This window comes from Schistocerca americana, chromosome 11, assembly GCF_021461395.2.
Source record: "Schistocerca americana isolate TAMUIC-IGC-003095 chromosome 11, iqSchAmer2.1, whole genome shotgun sequence".
NCBI lineage: Eukaryota > Metazoa > Arthropoda > Insecta > Orthoptera > Acrididae > Schistocerca > Schistocerca americana.
In genome coordinates, this window is record NC_060129.1 from 151,281,689 (window position 1) to 151,303,032 (window position 21,344).

Genomic DNA, 21,344 nt, shown 5'->3' on the forward strand with positions numbered 1-21,344 from the left:
CTCTTGATAAAGAAAAAGCATCCAAATGAAGAAAGCTCACAATAACTGTGTCCATTCTGCCAGAATGATGTTCATGCGAAATCTGTTGCTCTCTTACAGTCTTGAAAGGCTTCAGATGCCGACAGTGTTGCTGACAAACAGATGGAAACTGCAGAAAGGGTCAAATCAATTTTGCCAAGCCTTCTCAGAGGTTTGATAGATGATACATTTCTATAGCAAAATTGAAAAGCTTACATCTGAAATACATTTGTACCAGCTTGGACAATATTTGATACTGAAGACAGCTCATTTGTGGACCCATATCTACTGGGACAATTTTGCTTCTTTCACTCTAGTCAGTTTATACTATTAGATATGATTAATGCCCAGATTTACATGCAAATGTGTGACGCAGCCACGTTTGCACGATTTTGCCATTTGGGGAGTAAATGCATATTCTGACAATTTTGGCGACACACCTGCATGAAGTTAGACAGTTATATTGCATACTGTATCATTTATCTGGCCTCAGAACATACACTGCAATAACTTGCATGACAGCAAGATTATTAACATTTTTGCTATATGAATTATGCTGAAAGTGCGAAACATCAGTAATTCTACAAATTTTTGTTGCAGTCTGTTAACTCGTAATGAGCTTGAGCGCCCCAGGTTCAGATGGGTGGATGTCAATGGAAAACAATACATTTTGTGTCAAAAAATGTAAATGAAAGTAGGGTCATACTGTAATTAAGTGATGCTGTCTCATATATTGTTACGGTAAGGAACATAATTATTTTATCCTAATACACTAAAGCATATTACATGTTTAGCCCACATGATACACTGTTTAGCTGACACAGTGACTCTAACACATGACAATGTGAATAAGCTGATATCCTCGACAAATAAGGTAAATAGACACACAAAAACAAAGGTTTGATAAGTCAGACAGCATTAATTAAAATCACGCGCTGACTTTTTTCCTACTGAAGGTATCCTTAAAAGCACCTGCACCACCGCATCCTATTTTAACCAGATGGAGTACCTGAATGAATCCCACCATCTTTTACTATGATAATTTTGATGAAGATAAGTTGGTAAGAAACCATAAATACCCACAAATTTATTGAAGTTAACACCTGTTTGCTTCATTCTACTGAAAAACATTAAATGCAGTTTGTGGAAGTGGCATTCAAGAAAACACCTTTGAAGAATGACCCAACTTACATCAAATCAGATTTTGTGCATTTGTCAGCAGCAATACATTGGAAGCCACAGGTAATTGGTGGAATTCCAACAAGTATCGAAGAGGTTGAAAAATCTTTGCAATCATTCCGTGGAAAAGTGAGTGTTGCAGCAAAACATAAAAAATAAAAGTTATTACATCAAATCCTGATTCTGAATTTTTGAAGTTAACAAAAAAATATAAGCGCTCCTAAAATAGTGTAAAACATCTTGGATTTATTTTATGAGCATAACATGGAGTCATACGAGCAATGACATACACGACATAAAAAATAGTCCATAAAATACTTGAAAATGGCCTAAAGCTGAAAGTGTACAATTGTTGTTGCTGTTGTTGTGGTCTTCAGTCCTGAGACTGGTTTGATGCAGCTCTCCATGCTACTCTATCCTGTGCAAGCTTCTTCATCTCCCAGTACCTACTGCAACCTACATCCTTCTGAATCTGCTTAGTGTATTGATCTCTTGGTCTCCCTCTACGATTTTTACCCTCCACGCTGCCCTCCAATGCTAAATTTGTGATCCCTTGATGCCTCAAAACATGTCCTACCAACCGATCCCTTCTTCTAGTCAAGTTGTGCCACAAACTTCTCTTCTCCCCAATCCTATTCAATACCTCCTCATTAGTTACGTGATCTACCCATCTAATCTTCAGCATTCTTCTGTAGCACCACATTTCGAAAGCTTCTATTCTCTTCTTGTCCAAACTGGTTATCGCCCATGTTTCACTTCCATACATGGCTACACTCCACACAAATACTTTCAGAAACGACTTCCTGACACTTAAATCTATACTCGATGTTAACAAATTTCTCTTCTTCAGAAACGATTTCCTTGCCATTGCCAGTCTACATTTTATATCCTCTCTACTTCGACCATCATCAGTTATTTTACTCCCTAAATAGCAAAACTCCTTTACTACTTTAAGTGTCTAATTTCCTAATCTAATCCCCTCAGCATCCCCCGATTTAATTTGACTACATTCCATTATCCTCGTTTTGTTTTTGTTGATGTTCATCTTATATCCTCCTTTCAAGACACATTGTATCTGAAATAAAAAGAACCGCAGCTGAGGGCATCATGAAATTTTTCAAAAAATTCATCACAGGTGCAGACCCTACCACAGTGAAAATGATATGACTTGTCCAAAATTTCTTCATTTCAATACACATCTGTCAGTTCTTGTGATATAGAAAGGTCATTTTCCATGTACAAAAATGTTCTGTCTGAGAAATGCAAGAGACTACGTGGCAAAAATTTGGAGAAATGGCTGTTGTATCCTATTTTAGAAGAAAATAAAAACAAATAAAGAAAGTTATTTTCATACCAAATATTTTTATTGTTTTGCTGCTACAATGTGCATGCTTAAATATGAAATACTGCTTGAATGCAAGCACATTTTAAGACTTTACCATCTGTAAGAATACAGGTTCTAGTTATGATATATCATGGATACTGTACTTAGTGTCAGTAATGACAAATTCAAACAACCAGTTCTTTTATTTTTCCTTATTCTATCATAAGAGCATTTTGCAATGCCATAAATGGTTTCAACCAGCAAGTGATCATGTTTAGACTAAAGACACTGTGAAGGAACATTAGTGTTCACTCACAAAATTTTTATTTTACGTCTTCTTTTTCATACTAATAAGCTATGGTTTTCTCTTCCTGCCTGCAAGACCATATTTGATTCATATTTTATAATTTTGTATTTCATGACAATACATAGTTAATGCCAGACCAACGATGTGGTGGTGCCTCATGTGGGCAGCAATGACAACTGGAAGAGTATGATGGATTGACAGAATGGAGCCATTGGCTGACAGATGGCACTAGTGGACTGGTAGCATCAGGCAGTGATACCAACAGACATTAAAAGGCATAAACTGTGTTAAAAAGAATAATCTCTCTTTTGTGAGATGGAAAAGACAATACTTTATACATGAAAAAAAATGTAACTTGAGATGCTCGGCCATTTTGTCAATGTATAAAGTGTAATTTAGTGTTAAATATGAAAGATACAAATGTATTGTTTTGTCTCTGGCATTCTCTGTACAGAAAAAGGAATGGTATGTCAACTGTACTGAAATTTGTGACTATTGCACCTTGACTAAAAAAATATAAAAATTTATTCAACACTGCTGTTTTCTATTAAATAGAAAATAATCCAGGTAGTTACTGTTGGCATATTATCAGAGTCTGCAAACTGAGTAGAAATTAACTTTGAGTTTTATTTGCAGTAATATTATTTCATGACAAGTTAGACTACTGTGAAGACTTATCATCGTACAGTGCACTGATTTTTTTCCTCTCTTCACTGACATTGCCAAAAATGCACAAGGGAAAAAAACCAAGGCTTTTCCATACAGCACATTTGTGGCAAAATGAAAATTCTAAAAGTAGCATGAAGTTTTTACTGGCAAAGTTTCCTTACTGCTTAGCTGGATAAAGCATCTCATGAAAAATTAAATAGCACTATACTAACATGATACATGGAAGAACCCTGGAGATACTAAAAGGTATCAGACAGATTATATAATGGTAAGACAGGGATTTAGGAACCAGGTTATAAATTGTAAGACATTTCCAGGAGCAGATGTGGACTCTGACCACAATCTATTGGTTATGAACTGTAGATTAAAACCGAAGAAACTGCAAAAAGGTGAGAATTTAAGGACATGGGACCTGGATAAACTGAAAGAACCAGAGGTTGTACAGAGTTTCAGGGAGAGCATAAGGGAACAACTGACAGGAATGGGAGAAAGAAACACAGTAGAAGAAGAATAGGTAGCTTTGAGGGATGAAATAGTGAAGGCAGCAGAGGATCAAATAGGTAAAAAGACAAGTGCTAGTAGAAACCCTTGGGTAACAGAAGAAATACTGAATTTAGTTGATGAAAGAGAAAATATAAAAATGCAGTAAATGAAGCAGGCAGAAAGGAATACAAACGTCTTAAAAATGAGATCGACAGGAAGTGCAAAATGGCTAAGCAGGGATGGCTAGAGGACAAATGTAAGGATGTAGAGGCACATACCACTAGGGATAAGACAGATACTGCCTACAGGAAAATCAGAGACACCATTGGAGAAAGGAGAACCACTTGCGTGAATATCAAGAGCTTTGATGGAAACCCAGTTCTAAGCAAAGAAGGGAAAGCAGAAAGGTGGAAGGAGTACATAGAGGGTCTATACAAGGGCGATGTACTTGAGGACAATATTATGGAAATGGAAGAGGAGGTAGATGAAGATGAAATGGGAGACAAGATACTGCGTGAAGAGTTTGACAGAGCACTGAAAGACCTGAGTCGAAACAAGGCCCCCGGAAGTAGACAACATTCCATTAGAACTACTGATGGCCTTGGGAGAGCCAGTCCTGACAAAACTCTATCATCTGGTGAGGAAGATGCATGAAACAGGCGTAATACCTTCAGACTTCAAGAAGAATATAATATTTCCAATCCCAAAGAAAGCAGGTGTTGAAAGATGTGAAAATTACCGAACTATTAGTTTAATAAGTCACGGCTGCAAAATACTAACACGAATTCTTTACAGACAAATGGAAAAACTGGTAGAAGCCGACCTCGGGGAAGATCAGTTTGGAATCCATAGAAACGTTCGAACACGTGAGGCAATACTGATCCTACGACCTATCTTAGAAGATAAATTAAGGAAAGGCAAACCTACGCTTCTAGCATTTGTAGACTTTGAGAAAGCTTTTGACAATGTTGACTGGAATACTCTCTTTCAAATTCTCAAGGTGGCAGGGGTAAAATGCAGGGAGTGAGAAGAAATAAAAACTTTGAGTTTCGCCGATGACATTGTAATTCTCTCAGAGGCAGCAAAGGACCTGGAAGAGCAGTTGAACGGAATGGACAATGTCTTGAAAGGAGGGTATAAGATGAACATCAACAAAAGCAAAACGAGGATAATGGAATGTAGTCGAATTAAATTGGGCGATGCTGGGGGAATTACATTAGGAAATGAGACACTTAAAGTAGTAAAGGAGTTTTGATGTTTGGGGAGCAAAATAACTGACGATGGTTGAAGTAGAGAGGATTAAAATGTAGACTGGCAATGGCAAGGAAAGAGTTTCTGAAGAAGAGAAATTTGTTAACATTGAGTATAGATTTAAGTGTCAGGAAGTCGTTTCTGAAAGTTGTTGTTGTTGTGGTGTTCAGTCCTGAGACTGGTTTGATGCAGCTCTCCATGCTACGCTATCCTGTGCAAGCTTTTTCATCTCCCAGTACCTACTGCAACCTACATCCTTCTGAATCTGCTTGGTGTATTCATCTCTTGGTCTCCCTCTACGATTTTTACCCTCCATGCTGCCCTCCAATACTAAATTGGTGATCCCTTGATGCCTCAGAACATGTCCTACCAACCGATCCCTTCTTCTGGTCAAGTTGTGCCACAAACTTCTCTTGTCCCCAATCCTATTCAATACTTCCTCATTAGTTATGTGATTTACCCATCTAATCTTCAGCTTTCTTCTGTAGCACCACATTTCGAAAGCTTCTATTCTCTTCTTGTCCAAACTATTTATCGTCCACGTTTCACTTCCATACATGGCTACACTCCATACAAATACTTTCAGAAATGACTTCCTGACACTTAAATCTATACTCAATGTTAACAAATTTCTCTTCTTCAGAAACACTTTCCTTGCCATTGCCAGTCTACATTTTATATCATTTCTGAAAGTATTTGTATGGAATGTGGCCATGTATGAAAGTGAAACGTGGACGATAAATAGTTTGGACAAGAAGAGAACAGAAGCTTTCAAAATGTGGTGCTACAGAAGAATGCTGAAGATTAAATGACTAGATAACACAACGAATGAGAAGGTATTGAATAGAATTGGGGAGAAGAGAAATTTGTGGCACAACTTGACTAGAAGAAGGGATCAGTTGGCAGGACATGTTCTAAGGCATCAAAGGATCACCAATTTATTATTGGAGCGCAGCGTGGAGGGTAACAATCGTAGAGGGAGACCAAGAGATGAATACACTAAGCAGATTCAGAAGGATGTAGGTACTGGGAGATGAAGAAGCTTGCACTGGATAGAGTAGCATGGAGAGCTGCATCAAACCAGTCTCAGGACTGAAGACCACAACAACACATCTCTGGGATTTGTGAAGACAGCTGCACAAAAACTACTGTGTGTCATGCACATGAAAATGAACAAATCTGTAAAGAGGAGATGCACCCCATTAGTTCCATCAGCTACCACAACACAGTATTACAAGCATTACCAACAACAAATGAAGATGCCATTGTAATGGATACAAATGATGTAGAGTAAGCAGTATTTCACAGTTCACTGCTCAGTATAGATGACATTTTCAGAGGAACAACAAGTTTTGTTGTTGAACAGTATTTTTCCAGTCACTGACATGCACGTGTCATAAACACATTTTCTGGTAAATACCCATATGCCACAGTGACCGACAATTCAACAGTTACAAAATTAATCATCTATTTCTGTGACTGCAGATCAGTTACATACGAGGAGAGAACCGGAAGGCTAGCCACTCTGAAAGATGCTAAATAGGCTGAGATGGAGGATGCATTCACATTCAAAATGTTGAAGACAGTATCTGCCCAGTCTCAGATATTGATGCTCAAAAAGAAGTTAAAACTTCATGAATGTTCATGGTGTACATGAATTGATGGCGCATGGTTGTTGTGTATCAATACATCACTAAACAGTTCACTTTGTTTCTTAAGGCAGATGAACAGGATTGTCAGTTACTGCACTGCAGTGGCAGCTGTCACTTTTCTAATGAAACAACACATTTGTCACGTGAAAATTTTGGTGATCGAATAATCTCCAACGGATTACGGACCCCACGTTCTCCTGATTTAACACCTCAAAGCTTCTTCCTGTGGAGGCTACCTTAAAGGATGGGTCTATACCAGTGGTTCCCAAGAGGTGGTCCACAGACCCCCAGGGGTCTGTGAGCTATGCCAGAGGGGTCCGCAAGATGCTATTAGAATAAAAATTATTAAATATATTTCATATGATAACAGATTTTTTGTTATGGTCGCTTCCTGCACGAGCAGAGCTTTAGCGAATGCTATCTTCTGCGTCTAGCATCTTCCTAGAGCCAACTGACACTAACACACTCTAGTGCAAAACTAGAATTTAATAGAGGCAAATAGTTCTGCTGTATGCCGTTAGACAGCGTGCGCTGCCTTTTTGCAGCTGACAACTGACAGTCACTTTACACAGAAACTCGCATTTCAGATGACAATCGGCCATTGTTAATTTATTGCCAGTGCTTTCACAGACCATGTTGTTTACATATTTAATATTCTGTATTAAAACAGTAGTGTTTGTAAAGTGTTGTTTTTCGCGGAAGCTATAGTTCGCGTAATTAAAAATGGACCGTTGGTTAAAAAGTGACTCGTAAAAACGAGAAAGGCCCACAGAAACAAAGGACTCAAAGGTCAGACTGAACTCATCTCATTAAGAACTGAAAATTAAAACTAACTGTGTACTGATGGAGTACTCTGTTGTAACTGCATTTTTTCAAATAAATAATACCTTGTATGAAATTAGTGTTTTCTTATTTTTCACACATGTCTACTCAATGCAATCTCAAATGTAGTACACTTGAAACACCAATACACTCAGTTTTAATTTTTTTCGTGTCATTTTCAGTTCATACTCAATTTTTATTTTTTCAAGGGGTTTGTTATACTAAACACCCAGATTTGAAGACAAAGATTTTGAGCAATAATCAAAAATTTAACAATAACAATGATGGCTAAATTGAAAAAGTTTTAAGTTCAATATTTTTTCAATAACGAATATGTCAATGTTTTTTTCTAAGTACAAAAAATAGAAAACGTATAAAAAGACTCTTAATTTGGCTTTTTTAGGTACTTGATACTGTGATATGACAAGGTACCAATTGTGCCCGATGAGGGGGTCCTCGAGAAAATTTTGTTGGGAATCCCTGGTCTATACAGAGAGCTGCACATATTGGCAGAATTGAAAAAGCAACATGGCAATGAAGATTAACAACATCAGTAATAATGTGCTGCGCAAAAAGGCTTCAAGCACAGGAAAGTGGGTTTGTGCATGTGATACTGAACAGGGCAACAAATTTCGAGTACATGTAATAAAAATTTGTGTGAAGTTCTGAAATAATATACATAAATTACTTTATTTCTTTTTATGTGGACAACTTTTCAATCACCCAGTACAAGGCATACAGAAAAATGACGTTGGCAGCTAAAGCTTCTTTCCAAGTTTCAATTCATAATGGACACTGTGGAGAGCACACCACTAGGGAGCAGGTGTGTCGGAACATGTACACGAATCATCTGCTCTGTACGGTCACACCAAATAACTTTGCACCTGCAGACAGGCAACTCAATGAACACCTTTCCAAAGTGGGCTGCTGCCGTTGCAACTCCCAGGGTAGCAGCAGGTGACATCTGCCATGTCACAAAATGGTTCCATCTTGAACACCTGTAATGTGCAGTAAAAACTTGGAGGCATAATGTATCTAATGATATATGTCTGTTTTCTGTACGTCTCGTACTTTGCACGCAGCCGTCATCTGAAATCTGGGGGTACTTACAAATAACCCTGTACATGAACACACTTGATAAATCACTTAATGTCCACACACACACACTTTGTGATTTTTCCAAAATTTAGACAAACTCTCTTCAAAGGGACAGAAACAAGGTGTGGAAAGAGGTACCTGCAAAGATTCAGAGACCGGAGCTGCCCGAGGAACCCGAGGGTGCCGAAGGTATCCCCGTCGAAGCTGTCACAGTCCGCGAGATTGAGAGTGCGGAGGCGCACCCAGGGACGGAGGAAGGAGAGGTCGCGGAGGCGCCGATTGCCCGCGAGGTTCGCTTCCTCCAGCGAGGCGAGCCGGCACGCCGCCCCGGCCAGGCGCTCCCCCTCCAGGGCGCAGCCGTCCAGCACCAGCCTGCGCAGGGCGGGTCCCGCGGCGAGGCCGTCCAGTCGCACGCCGTGACAGCGGGACAGCTCGAGCTCCTCGAGGCTGACCGGGAGGAAGTCGACAGCGGGCAGTGTCGCGACGGAGCTGACGCGCAGGCGGCGGAGGTCGCCGAGGTCGGCCAGCCCCGCGAGGCCGCGTGCGCCCAGCCTCTCCGTCCACTGCAGGTGCAGTCGCTCCAGGTGCGGGCAGCCGCGGCACGCCGCCAGCAGGGGACCGTCCATCTCGACGCCCCGACTGCTCGCGCCCTCCACCGTCAGCGAGCGCAGCTCCGCCAGCAGTCCGGAACCCAGCAGCCGCGCCAAGGCGTCCGACAGTTCCGCGGACGGCCAGTCTGTCACGCCGTTGTCGACAGTCAGGGACCTCAGCTGGGGCGTACACCTTCCGGACGTTAAAGGTGAACCGTTACAGCCCAGCTTTGATACTACAAGGATACACTTGAAACTTCCTGGCAGATTAAAAATGTGTTCCTGACCGAGAATCGAACTCGGGACCTTTGCCTTTCGCGGGCAAGTGCTCTACCACCTGAGCTACCGAAGCACGACTCACGCCCGGTACTCACAGCTTTACTTCTGCCAGTATCTCGTCTCCTACCTTCCAACTTTACAGAGGCCCTCCTGCGAACCTTGCAGAACTAGCACTCCTGAAAGAAAGGATATAGTGGAGACATGGCTTAGCCACAGCCTGGGGGATGTGTCCAGAATGAGATTTTCACTCTGCAGTGGAGTGTGCGCTGATATGAAACTTCCTGGCAGATTAATTCTTCTTTCAGGAGTGCTAGTTCTGCAAGGTTCGCAGGAGAGCTTCTGTAAAGTTTGGAAGGTAGGAGACAAGATACTGGCAGAAGTAAAGCTGTGAGTACCGGGCGTGAGTCGTGCTTCGGTAGCTCAGATGGTAGAGCACTTGCCCGTGAAAGGCAAAGGTCCTGAGTTCGAGTCTCGGTCTGGCACACAGTTTTAATCTGCCAGGATGTTTCATATCAGCGCACACTCCACTGCAGAGTGAAAATCTTATTCTGGAAGGATACACTTATTTTTGCAACATGTCAAGTAACTAGCTCAGATTCGTGTAGGAGTATGTGAGATTAGATTAGATCCTGTTTACACTCTATGCACCCAAAAATGAAGGAATTCTTGTGGTTGTGGAACACGTCAGAAAGTATATCACAAAAAACAAAGGACATCTGAATATAACAGTCACTTCCCTGATCACCTCTCAGAAGATTGTCAAGATACATGAATACGTTACAATACACTGGAACCACTAACATTTATAGAATTAATACACTGTCAGTATGAAATCTAGTTATGCACTATTAATAAATTTATCATACACAAATTAGCTAATGTTGATTGTTGTGACCAAGCGCTGACAAAACTGAAATCTAGAAGACATTTTTACTTAAGGTGCCCTAACAATCCCTGCTTTCATTTATAGAGTAGCAGGTGTTCTCTACTAAAACGTCTTTCAAACTCCGTTTAAACTGTGTCTTATATGAAGCTAAGTTTTTAATGGTTGTTGGTAGTTTATTGAAAATTTGTATTCCTGAGTATTGGATCCATTTTTGGAACGAGGTAAGTGATTTTAGGTCTTTATACAGATTGTTCTTATTCCTAGTGTTGACACTATGTATTGAGCTATTGGTTGGAAACAGGCACATAATATTTGCAACTAATTTCATCAAGGAACAAACATACTGAGGAGCAGTGGTTAGAATACCCAGTTCTTTGAATTTGTTGAATTTACACCACTAACAAGACTTATACGTTTTTGCACTTGAAAAACTTTTGCTTGGTTTGACGAGTTACCCCAAAATATAATCTCATATGACATAATAGAATGAAGGTAAGGAAATGTTTGGTAAAGCACTCACTGCACTGTATCAAGTATTACACTATAATATATTTCCCATTGTGTTTATTTCTTTCACATTTATCACCTGTTATCCAACACTAACTGAAATTTGTAGGACGTGATATCATCAGGTAATAGACAGATGGTGATCTGCATTACTTACTACAAATTTTAATTGCTCAATCACAATATTTTGTCATAACAACTAAATGATAATGGGTTTCGATTGACTAGCGACAATCTGTAATTGTTACCAAAGTACAGTACTAACCACAGCTAATCCGTCACTAAGTGTAACTTGCCAATATGCATAGGCTGGTCAAATCCTGACTCTTAGCATAAAAAACAATCAAGAGACTAATCGCTGTGTGTGCTTGCCCATGACAACCACAATTTAGTAATTATAACTGACAGGTGGTGCACAAAGGCACACAGTTCAAATTTTGAAACACTACAGGAAAGTTCCATCATGATGATACTACGAGTGCAGTTCAATAAGTAATGCAACACATCTTTTTTCTGAAACAGGGGTTGTTTTATTCAACATTGAAATACACCAGGTTATTCCCCAATCTTTTAGCTACACAACACTATTTTTCAACGTAATCTCCATTCAATGCTACGGCCTTACGCCACCTTGAAATGAGGGCCAGTATGCCTGCACAGTACCATTCCACTGGTCGATGTCGGAGCCAACGTCGTACTGCATCAATAACTTCTTCATCAACCGCGTAGTGCCTCCCACGGATTGCGTCCTTCATTGGGCCAAACATATGGAAATCCGACGGTGCGAGATCGGGGCTGTAGGGTGCATGAGGAAGAACAGTTCACTGAAGTTTTGTGAGCTCCTCTCGGGTGCGAGACTTGTGTGAGGTCTTGCGTTGTCATGAAGAAGGAGAAGTTCGTTCAGATTTTTGTGCCTACGAACACGCTGAAGTCGTTTCTTCAATTTCTGAAGAGTAGCACAATACACTTCAGAGTTGATCGTTTGACCACGGGGAAGGACATCGAACAGAATAACCCCTTCAGCGTCCCAGAAGACTGTAACCATGACTTTACCGGCTGAGGGTATGGCTTTAAACTTTTTCTTGGTAGGGGAGTGGGTGTGGTGCCACTCCATTGATTGCCGTTTTGTTTCAGGTTCGAAGTGATGAACCCATGTTTCATCACCTGTAACAATCTTTGACAAGAAATTGTCACCCTCAGCCACATGACGAGCAAGCAATTCCGCACAGATGGTTCTACTTTGCTCTTTATGGTGTTCGGTTAGACAATGAGGGACCCAGCGGGAACAAAACCTTTGAATATCCCAACTGGTGAACAATTGTGACAGCACTACCAACAGAGATGTCAAGTTGAGCACTGAGTTGTTTGATGGTGATCCGTCGATCATCTCGAACGAGTGTGTTCGCACGCTCCGCCATTGCAGGAGTCACAGCTGTGCACGGCCGGCCCGCACGCGGGAGATCAGACAGTCTTGCTTGACCTTGTGGCGATGATGACACACGCTTTGCCCAACGACTCACCGTGCTTTTGTCCACTGCCAGATCGCCGTAGACATTCTGCAAGCGCCTATGAATATCTGAGATGCCCTGGTTTTCCGCCAGAAGAAACTCAATCACTGCCCGTTGTTTGCAATGCACATCCATTACAGACGCCATTTTAACAGCTCCGTACAGCGCTGCCACCTGTCGGAAGTCAACGAAACTATACGAGACGAAGCGGGAATGTTTGAAAATATTCCACAAGAAATTTCCGGTTTTTTCAACCAAAGTTGGCCGAGAAAAATAATGCGTTGCATTACTTATTGAACTGCCCTCGTAATAAAATTATATATTTTTGTTCTTGTCTCCATATTTTTTAAGTGTTATCATAATGTTAGTCTTTTTTATATGTGTTTTTCGAGATCGTAGCTGTGTGCCTTCCTGTACTGCCTATCAGTTATAAATAGTAAACTGCGGTGGTTGCAAGCAACTGTGTGTAGCAATTCATCTCCTACTTGTTTTTTTATGCTAACGGTCATGCTTTGACCAGCCTCTGGCCATTGCCAAGTTATGATTAGTGTGGTTAATTGAGACAAGTTATTGAAATTGTAAGTAGGTCCATACTTAATAATCTTTAACATATTTTACATGTTATTTGGTTATAACACTAACTGTGGTTAACTCCATAGTTTGATAGCAATTATAACTTAAGCATGGCATGTTACTATTAACGTTTTAATACTTCTACAAAAATGTATGTTGTGAAAATATTCTTAGGAGGTTTTGACATTAACTAAAAGGCAATTTTTATGTCGCTTTCTTTAGATCTGGGGATGGGTGCTATTTAATTGGTACCATGTTTGAGGAAACTGAATGTGCTCTGTGTATCGAAGTTGGATACATTATTTCATTTCCAGGATTACAAAACATGATAATCTGGATTTTGTGTATACACACTCCACTGAAATAAAAATTTGCAATCTAGAAAGATGATAATTCAGTCATGTAATCCAGCTTTTGCATGAAAAATGGAAAACTGTCAAATAAAATTTCTAGAAAGAAATCGAGACCAGTTATTAAAATTGTTCATATGTCCATACTTGCACATTTCAAAAGCAATTGTTTAACATTCATACCTTAAGAACTTTTGCGGAAGAAATTGTATTAGAAAACAAATGGTGTCAAACATTTTTCTCATTATTCATAGGATAGCACTTTGTAATGTTCTGCAAAACTATATCCATTTGGTCACAAAACAGCTTCCTGCTTCTTAGGCCATCTTCAGGTGACAACTGAAGGTCACACACACAGATAAACATGATATTATCTGTATAGAAGGTACAAAAATGACAGAGTGTTTACATAGGTAAACATTACTTTTTGGCATACAGAAATAATTATAGTAACTTAAAAAGGAGGAATGGGTAGGAAGCAAAGTTTTTATGTGGAGGTACATTTAACAACAGATGAGAAACAAGTTGAATTTACAGTTTGACTCTAGTATTTGTAATGAAAACTTAATTTAACAAAGGGGGAAACAGGAACAGAGTGTGAACCTTCAATACTAGGTTGGTAGTCTGTGTGATGTGTTTGCTGATTCTCAATATTTCTAGTAGGCTCATCTTTGCTCTCTTTTTTTTTTTTTTTTTTTTTTTTTTTTTTTTTTTAATTTTTAGGAACTTAAAACTTCACATTCTGCCTCATATGCATGGTTTACAGCTAAAATATGATCACAAACGTTGAATCATTCTTTCCCAGTTTCCGGCTTTTCTAATGTTCACATAACCTAATTGCCACAGCTGCACCTGACTGACCAATAGACACTATTATATACTGCTTGCAAGAGATTTTATATACACCACTCCACGCCAAGGGTTTTAAAGATTCAAACTGTAAATTCAGCTATTTCTCATGTGTTGTTAAATGTATCTCACTTTGTTCACACCCCCTTTTTTAATTATTGGAATTATTTTTAAGTGAGCAAACACAGTGTAATGTTCTCTTATGTAAACACTCTATCATTTTTGTTTATTCCAAACAAATAAAATCTGCCTAAGTTGCACATGATGTTTGTCTGCTTTTGCGACATTCAGCTGTCACCTGAAGATGGCTTGAGAAACCGAAAGCTGGTTCGCAGTCAAATAAATATAATTTTTCCGAACATTAGGAAGTGTTTTCTTTTCAATCATCATCATCATCATCATCATCATCATGTTCTGCAAGCACCAATGGAAGATTCAGTTACTTTTTCTCATTATTGTAAAACTTAATGTTACACTTAAAGTTTACATGAATATATAATTTTCCCACTATAATTTTGCAAAACTATTAATAGTAGCAATGAACTTCTCAATGGGCTGTTACATATAAAGGCCAGTGCAATGACAAGTGAGTGCTATGAGTTCTTTTTACTGTTGTTCAGGTTGGAGTTGTTTGCTCAGTTGTTGTAAAAGATTGATACAAAAAAAATGTACAAGTTATTTAACCAGTCTCAAATTATGTGTATGAATACATGTTTGAAGACAGCACATTACAAGACCACGTGAGCTAAAAAATCAGTGTTTTGTTCCATAGTTTTAAAATACAACATTATCAGCTCACTTAAAAAAAAAAAAGCATTGGGCCAGTTTCCTCGAATAAGTCTGTTTTTTTTTTTTTTTTTTTTTTTTTTTAATTCAACATACTCCCCTTGCTGTAATGTAAAGGACATAATATGATTACTTTGGTTAATCTGCACCGTGGTGTGACTGGAAGCAGGAGGAATTATATCTGAAGTGCTTGCCATTACAAGTGAATGTCAAATTGGCTTGAAGTCCATGTAGTACATGCTTGAACATGCTATTATTTGCATTCCAGCACAACTGCATATATTATGTAAGAATAATGCCATCCACAGGATATCCAACGAAGAAGACCCCGATTTAAAAATTGAATATCTTGAAAACTAAGACTGACATACAATTGCAATTAACATATGTTTATTGTGAAAGCTATATAAACTTTATACAGAAGTTTCGAAACAGATGCTAACAGATGGTGCTGCATGTCTCAATGCAAATAGATTCAGAAACCACACAGCCGGACTGAAGTTCACCCACTGTGACGGGACGATTCTGGCAGACAGCGCCTTCCCATGTGCCCCACAAAAGGAGTCAGATCAGGCAAATGAGGAGGCCAATTCATCAGTGCACCAATAAATTTGCAAGAGACCAATCTAACGACTTTCTTCCTGAAGTATGAGGTATGTTTTTTTAAGTAAGTACCATTTGAAATTTAAAAATGATGTGCTAAGATATGTCAATAATTTTATTTTTACATCAAAGCCTATAACTTAATCTACTTTACTGCATAATGTCCATCAATATTGAGGCACTTTTCATAACTTTGTACCAGTTTTTGAATACCCTCCTCATACAAGTCTGCCGCCTGACTTGTTAACCACTGCATCACCACTGTTTTGACTCCGTCAACATCTTGAAGACGCTGACCGCCCAGGTGTTACTTCAAGTGCAGGAACAGATGGTAGGCACTGGGCACTAGATCGGGGCTGTACAGAGGATGATCTAGAGTTTCCACTGAAAAGACATGATGAGATTTTTGGTCTGATTCGCCACATGCGGATGGGCATCGTCTTTTAGCAAAACGATGCCCTTTCTCAACTTGCCACATCTTTTGTTCTGAACTGAACGGCGCAGATTATGCAATGTCTTACAGTAATCTGCTGCATTGATTGTCTCATTATGAGGCAGAAATTACACAAGCAATACGCCTTTTCTGTCCCAAAAAACTGTGACGTTATTTTCCGGGCAGAAATTATTTGCTTAAACTTCACTTTTCTGGGTGAATCTGAATGCCGCCATTCCGTGGACTGTTGCTTTGATTCTGGTGTGACGTAGGCCACGCGTGTTTCATCACCTGTAACAATTTGGCTTAAGAAATCATCACCGTCGTCGTGGTACCGCTCGAGGAAAGTCAGTGCACTGTCTAAATGTTCATTTTGTGCACATCCGTCAACATTTTCGGTACCCAATGTGCGCACAATTTTCGGTAATTCAAGTGCTCGGTCACAATGCCATACAAAACACTACGAGAAAACTAGGAAAGTCATTCTGCAAGGAGGAAATCATAAAGCATCTATTTCTCTCACCTTATTGTCCACTTCCTGTACCAAACTTTCATTAATGACCAAAGGACATCCACTCCGTTGTTCATCGTGCACATTTGTGCAGCCATCTTTAAATACTCTCACCCGCTTTCTTACCATTCCATCACTCATCACTCATAATGTTTTCTCCGTAAACTGCACAGATCTCATGATGAATATTGATTGCTTTCAGGCCTTCAGCACTAAGAAATCTTATAACAGACCGTACTTCACAGTCGGCAAGACTCACGATTATCAGAGGCATCTTAAACACTCAGTACACAATGTAAACAAGGAAGAATCAGACTGTAATGGCGTCAGTGCATAGACAACAGATGTGGGTACCCAGTGTGTATGCGCAGAATGCCAAGTGCAGCGCTGCGGCTACGGTGTGGCAACATGGTACTTACTTAAAAAAACAAGCCTCGTATTCATCAAGAAAGCAAAACACTTGTCCGGTCTCATCTCGCAAGAAGAACTCTGTGCCTGGGCAATCCTCCAACGCTAGCCAAAATTGCAATGTAATGTTCACCAGTGATCATTTCTCACATGAAAAAAGGGTAAGTAATGCTTCTACAGCACAAATTTTAAGTTTGAGAGAATACAGTGGTTTGTTTTCACACAAACGGGGTTTACAAAACTTCAAAATCGCCAGTTCTGTTTATTCACCACTCGGTTCAAGCGGAAGTGTGCTTCATCTGCAAACCAGATGCAGCCAGCATCAAATCCTCCACTATCCATCAGTAAGAGAATCTGTTTCTCTAAGTCAGACCTCTGTCCCACAGCTCATACAGGTACAGAATGGGGGCTTTCCATTCTGAATGGAAACACATGTAAGTTCTGAGTATTTTCTGCATTCTAAAACACTTCAAACCAGTCTGTGTTGCAATTCATCAGATGGATTTCCTCGGATTTCACCGTATAATTCCAGAAACCTCAGTGACATTTTCAAGTGTAATTATAGTTTGCCTCAGATCATCATTCCCTGAGTAAGCGAAGGAACTTGCCCCCCTTCTTGCAGCGGTGTACCGTAGGTCTCTAGAAGAGCGTAGCGTTCGAGTCCTTCCTCGGGCATGGGTGTGTGTTAGTCCTTAGGATAATTTAGGTTAAGTAGTGTGTAAGCTTAGGGACTGATGACCATAGCAGTTAACTCCCATAAGATTTCAAACACATTTGAACATTTTGAGCTATTCGTCCATGAGACTCAGAGGGCCATAGACACGGGTTCCCAGGTAGACGCCGTGTTTCTTGACTTCCTCAAGGCGTTCGATACAGTTCCCCACAGTCGTTTAATGAACAAAGTAAGAGCATATGGACTATCAGACCAATTGTGTGATTGGATTGAGGTGTTCCTAGATAACAGAACGCAGCATGTCATTCTCAATGGAGAAAAGTCTTCCGAAGTAAGAGTGATTTCAAGTGTGCAGCAGGAGAGTGTCGTGGGACCGTTGCTATTCACAATATACATAAATGACCTTGTGGATGACATCGGAAGTTCACTGAGGCTTTTTGCGGATGATGCTGTAGTATATCGAGAGGTTGTAACAGTGGAAAATTGTACTGAAATGCAGGAGGATCTGCAACATATTGACACATGGTGCAGGGAAAGGCAATTGAATCTCAATGTAGACAAGTGTAATGTGCTGCAAATACATAGAAAGAAAGATCCTTTATCATTTATCTACAATATAGCAGGTCAGCAACCGGAAGCAGTTAATTCTGTGAATTATCAGGGAGTAGGTATTAGGAGTGATTTAAAATGGAATGATCATATAAAGTTGATCGTTGGTAAAGTGGATGCCAGACTGAGATTCATTTTTAGAATCCTAAGGAAATGCAATCCGAAAACAAAGGAAGTTGGTTACAGTACACTTTTTCGCCCACTGCTTGAATATTGCTCACCAGTGTGGGATCCATACCAGATAGGGTTGATAGAAGAGATAGAGAAGATCCAACGGAGAGCAGCGCGCTTCGCTACAGGATCATTTAGTAATTGTGAAAGCGTTACGGAGATGACACATAAACTCCAGTGGAAGACTCTGCAGGAGAGATGCTCAGTGGCTCGGTACGGGCTTTTGTTGAAGTTTCGAGAACATACCTTCACCGAGGAGTCGAGCAGTATATTGCTCCATCCTACGTATATCTCGCGAAGAGACTAAGAGGATAAAATCAGAGAGATTAGAGCCTGCACAGAGGCATACCGGCAATCCTTCTTTCCACGAACAATACGAGACTGGAATAGAAGGGAGAACCGATAGAGGTACTCAAAGTACCTTTCGCCACACACCGTCAAGTGGCTTGCAGAGTATGTATGTAGATGTAGATGTATCATCAGCAGCACTGCTCGTCCATTGGAATTTGGCGAAGAGCTTGCGTACAATTTTTGCGTTGGGTTCTTTTGAACTGCACCTTGTTACTCTAGGACTGTGTTCTAAGCTATGGTATTCCAGAAGCACCATGTTGACCAATGGAATACAGGATCTCAACTCCTCCTTTTGGTACGCTAACCTCCTTTCAGATTCCAATGATGGAACTGATTGCTCTGAACTGCGGCACACAATTTACAGGCACTATGTATTGCAGTCATAGTGCCGTCTGTTAGGGGGTTTCCAAACTATTTCTGAACTTCTGTACAACTTCTTTATAAAAATTTTATAGCTTTCACAGTAAACATACCATTTGTGGCAGTTGTCTACCAATCTAAGTCTATGAGATACTTAATTTTGAAATGAGGTCCTCATTTACTGGACACCGTCATTCTGTATGTAAAGAAAGATTACAGAGCAGGTTGTTCATTCGGAAATTGCATTTCAGTGTTTTGTTTCTGAGAAGGTTGTCTTACGCCTCACATACAAAGAAGTAGCATCTATTGTAACACGAGTCAGTCTGCGAGCTTTGAAACTGGCCATTTCCATGAGCAGCCAAGGGGGCAGGACCGCCATTCGCAGAGCCTCACACTTCACGAACCACTATGCCGTCACCACGCAGCTTCCGTTAATCCGCCTACCGCGACCTTGCCGGACACTATCTGCCTCACGGCCTCGACTGTCGCCGGGCACTGCTGTCGCACACCACAGACCCGTGCCTCATCGGACTTGGCAGTGGTTAAGCCGAGACTCTGACTGAACCTTCTTACTGGTGGATACAATGGAACTTTATTTCTAGTTGTCTAGAAGTGATTTTATTTTCCTATTACTAAGGCTTCATGTTTACTGACTAAATAAACTGTTGTTCTTCATTACCAGTGGCACATCAATCAGTGATTCCCCCTTGTCGTCACAGACGTACGAGGTATGTTCAAAAAGTTCCGGAACATTCATAATTTCGTACTCAAATGGCTCTGAGCTCTATGGGACTTTATATCTGAGGTCATCAGCCCCCTAGAACTTAGAACTACTTACACCTAACTAACCTAAGGACATCACACACATCCATGCCCGAGGCAGGATTCGAACCTGCAGTCATAGCGGTCATGCGGCTCTGGACTGAAGCGCCTAGAACCGCTTGGCCACACCGGCCGGCCACAATTTCGTGCCAACGGTGTGTTGGAGAGAAATGCATTTGGCATCCCTGCACACGTCTGTGTTTAATGTGCAACTGCCGGAAGTTTCATTATTGTATGTCTATTAGTTATTGTTCACTGCTATGTTGAGTAGAACGTAGTGTCATATAGTTTGCAGATTTCGAGATGGCAGAGTTAAAGGAGCAATGTGTCTGCATTACATTTTGTGTAAAACTCAAGAAAACCTTTACAGCGACACATCAAATGATGCAGGAGGCCTATGGTGATGAGTGATTAAGCCATACTCGATGTTACAAATGGTTCACACAATTTAAAAATGGCCAAACGGAAGTTACGCATGGAACAACGTGGGCAAGAGCCGTTTTTGGAAGGTGCCGTGGCTCACGGTCGGCAGCCCTCCGGGGCTATTGATATCCGCATGTAGAAGACAACTCTTGTTCAGGACTCTCTTCAATATCTACTGCCGACACCCGTCTCAGGAACGTCAACAAAATTGTGATTGCCAATCGAAGACAGACTGTCTAAGAGATTGCAGAACAATATAACATTTCAGTTGGGTCATGTCATGAAATCCAGACACAGCATCTCGGAATGCAACGTATAGTTGCCAAGGTCCCACAGGTCATGACTCGAGACCAGAAAGACAGTCACCTTACCATTCCCCTCTGCAGTCATCCTCCGTAATCTCCAGACTTGGCCCCAGCGGACTTTCTTATATTTCCAAAGTTGAAAACCGGTGATGGTGATGCGTGATTAAGCCATACTCAATGCTACAAATGGTTCACACAGTTAAAAAATGGCTGAACAGAAGTTATGCATGGAGCACCGTGGGCAAGAACCCCATTGAAAGGACAAAGAATTAATGACAGATGAGATAAAAGAAACTTCGCAGATGACACTTCATGCAATCCAGCAAGAGACGTACCAAGACCGCTTCCAAAGTGGAAACGGCATTGGGAGTAGTGTGTCAATTGTGGAGGATATCAAAGCAGACCATATATAATAAGTGAAAGATAAAAAATCAAACAACTGAAAATCCAGGATGGAATGTAACAACATTATGAAAAGGAAAGTTGCCACTCAGCATATGGCAGAGATGCTGAGTCACTGGTTGGCACAACAAAGAGACTGTCA

General features: G+C 40.4%; 1 protein-coding gene across 1 annotated transcript in view; it reads right to left on the minus strand.

The window, feature by feature from the left end:
* Positions 1-21,344, minus strand: part of LOC124553412 (F-box/LRR-repeat protein 14-like) — a 43,420-nt gene that overhangs the window by 15,564 nt on the left and 6,512 nt on the right. The window contains exon 2 of the mRNA XM_047127276.1: positions 8,942-9,629. Coding sequence (XP_046983232.1) covers positions 8,942-9,629 — 688 coding nt within the window. The remainder of the gene's footprint in view (positions 1-8,941; positions 9,630-21,344) is intronic.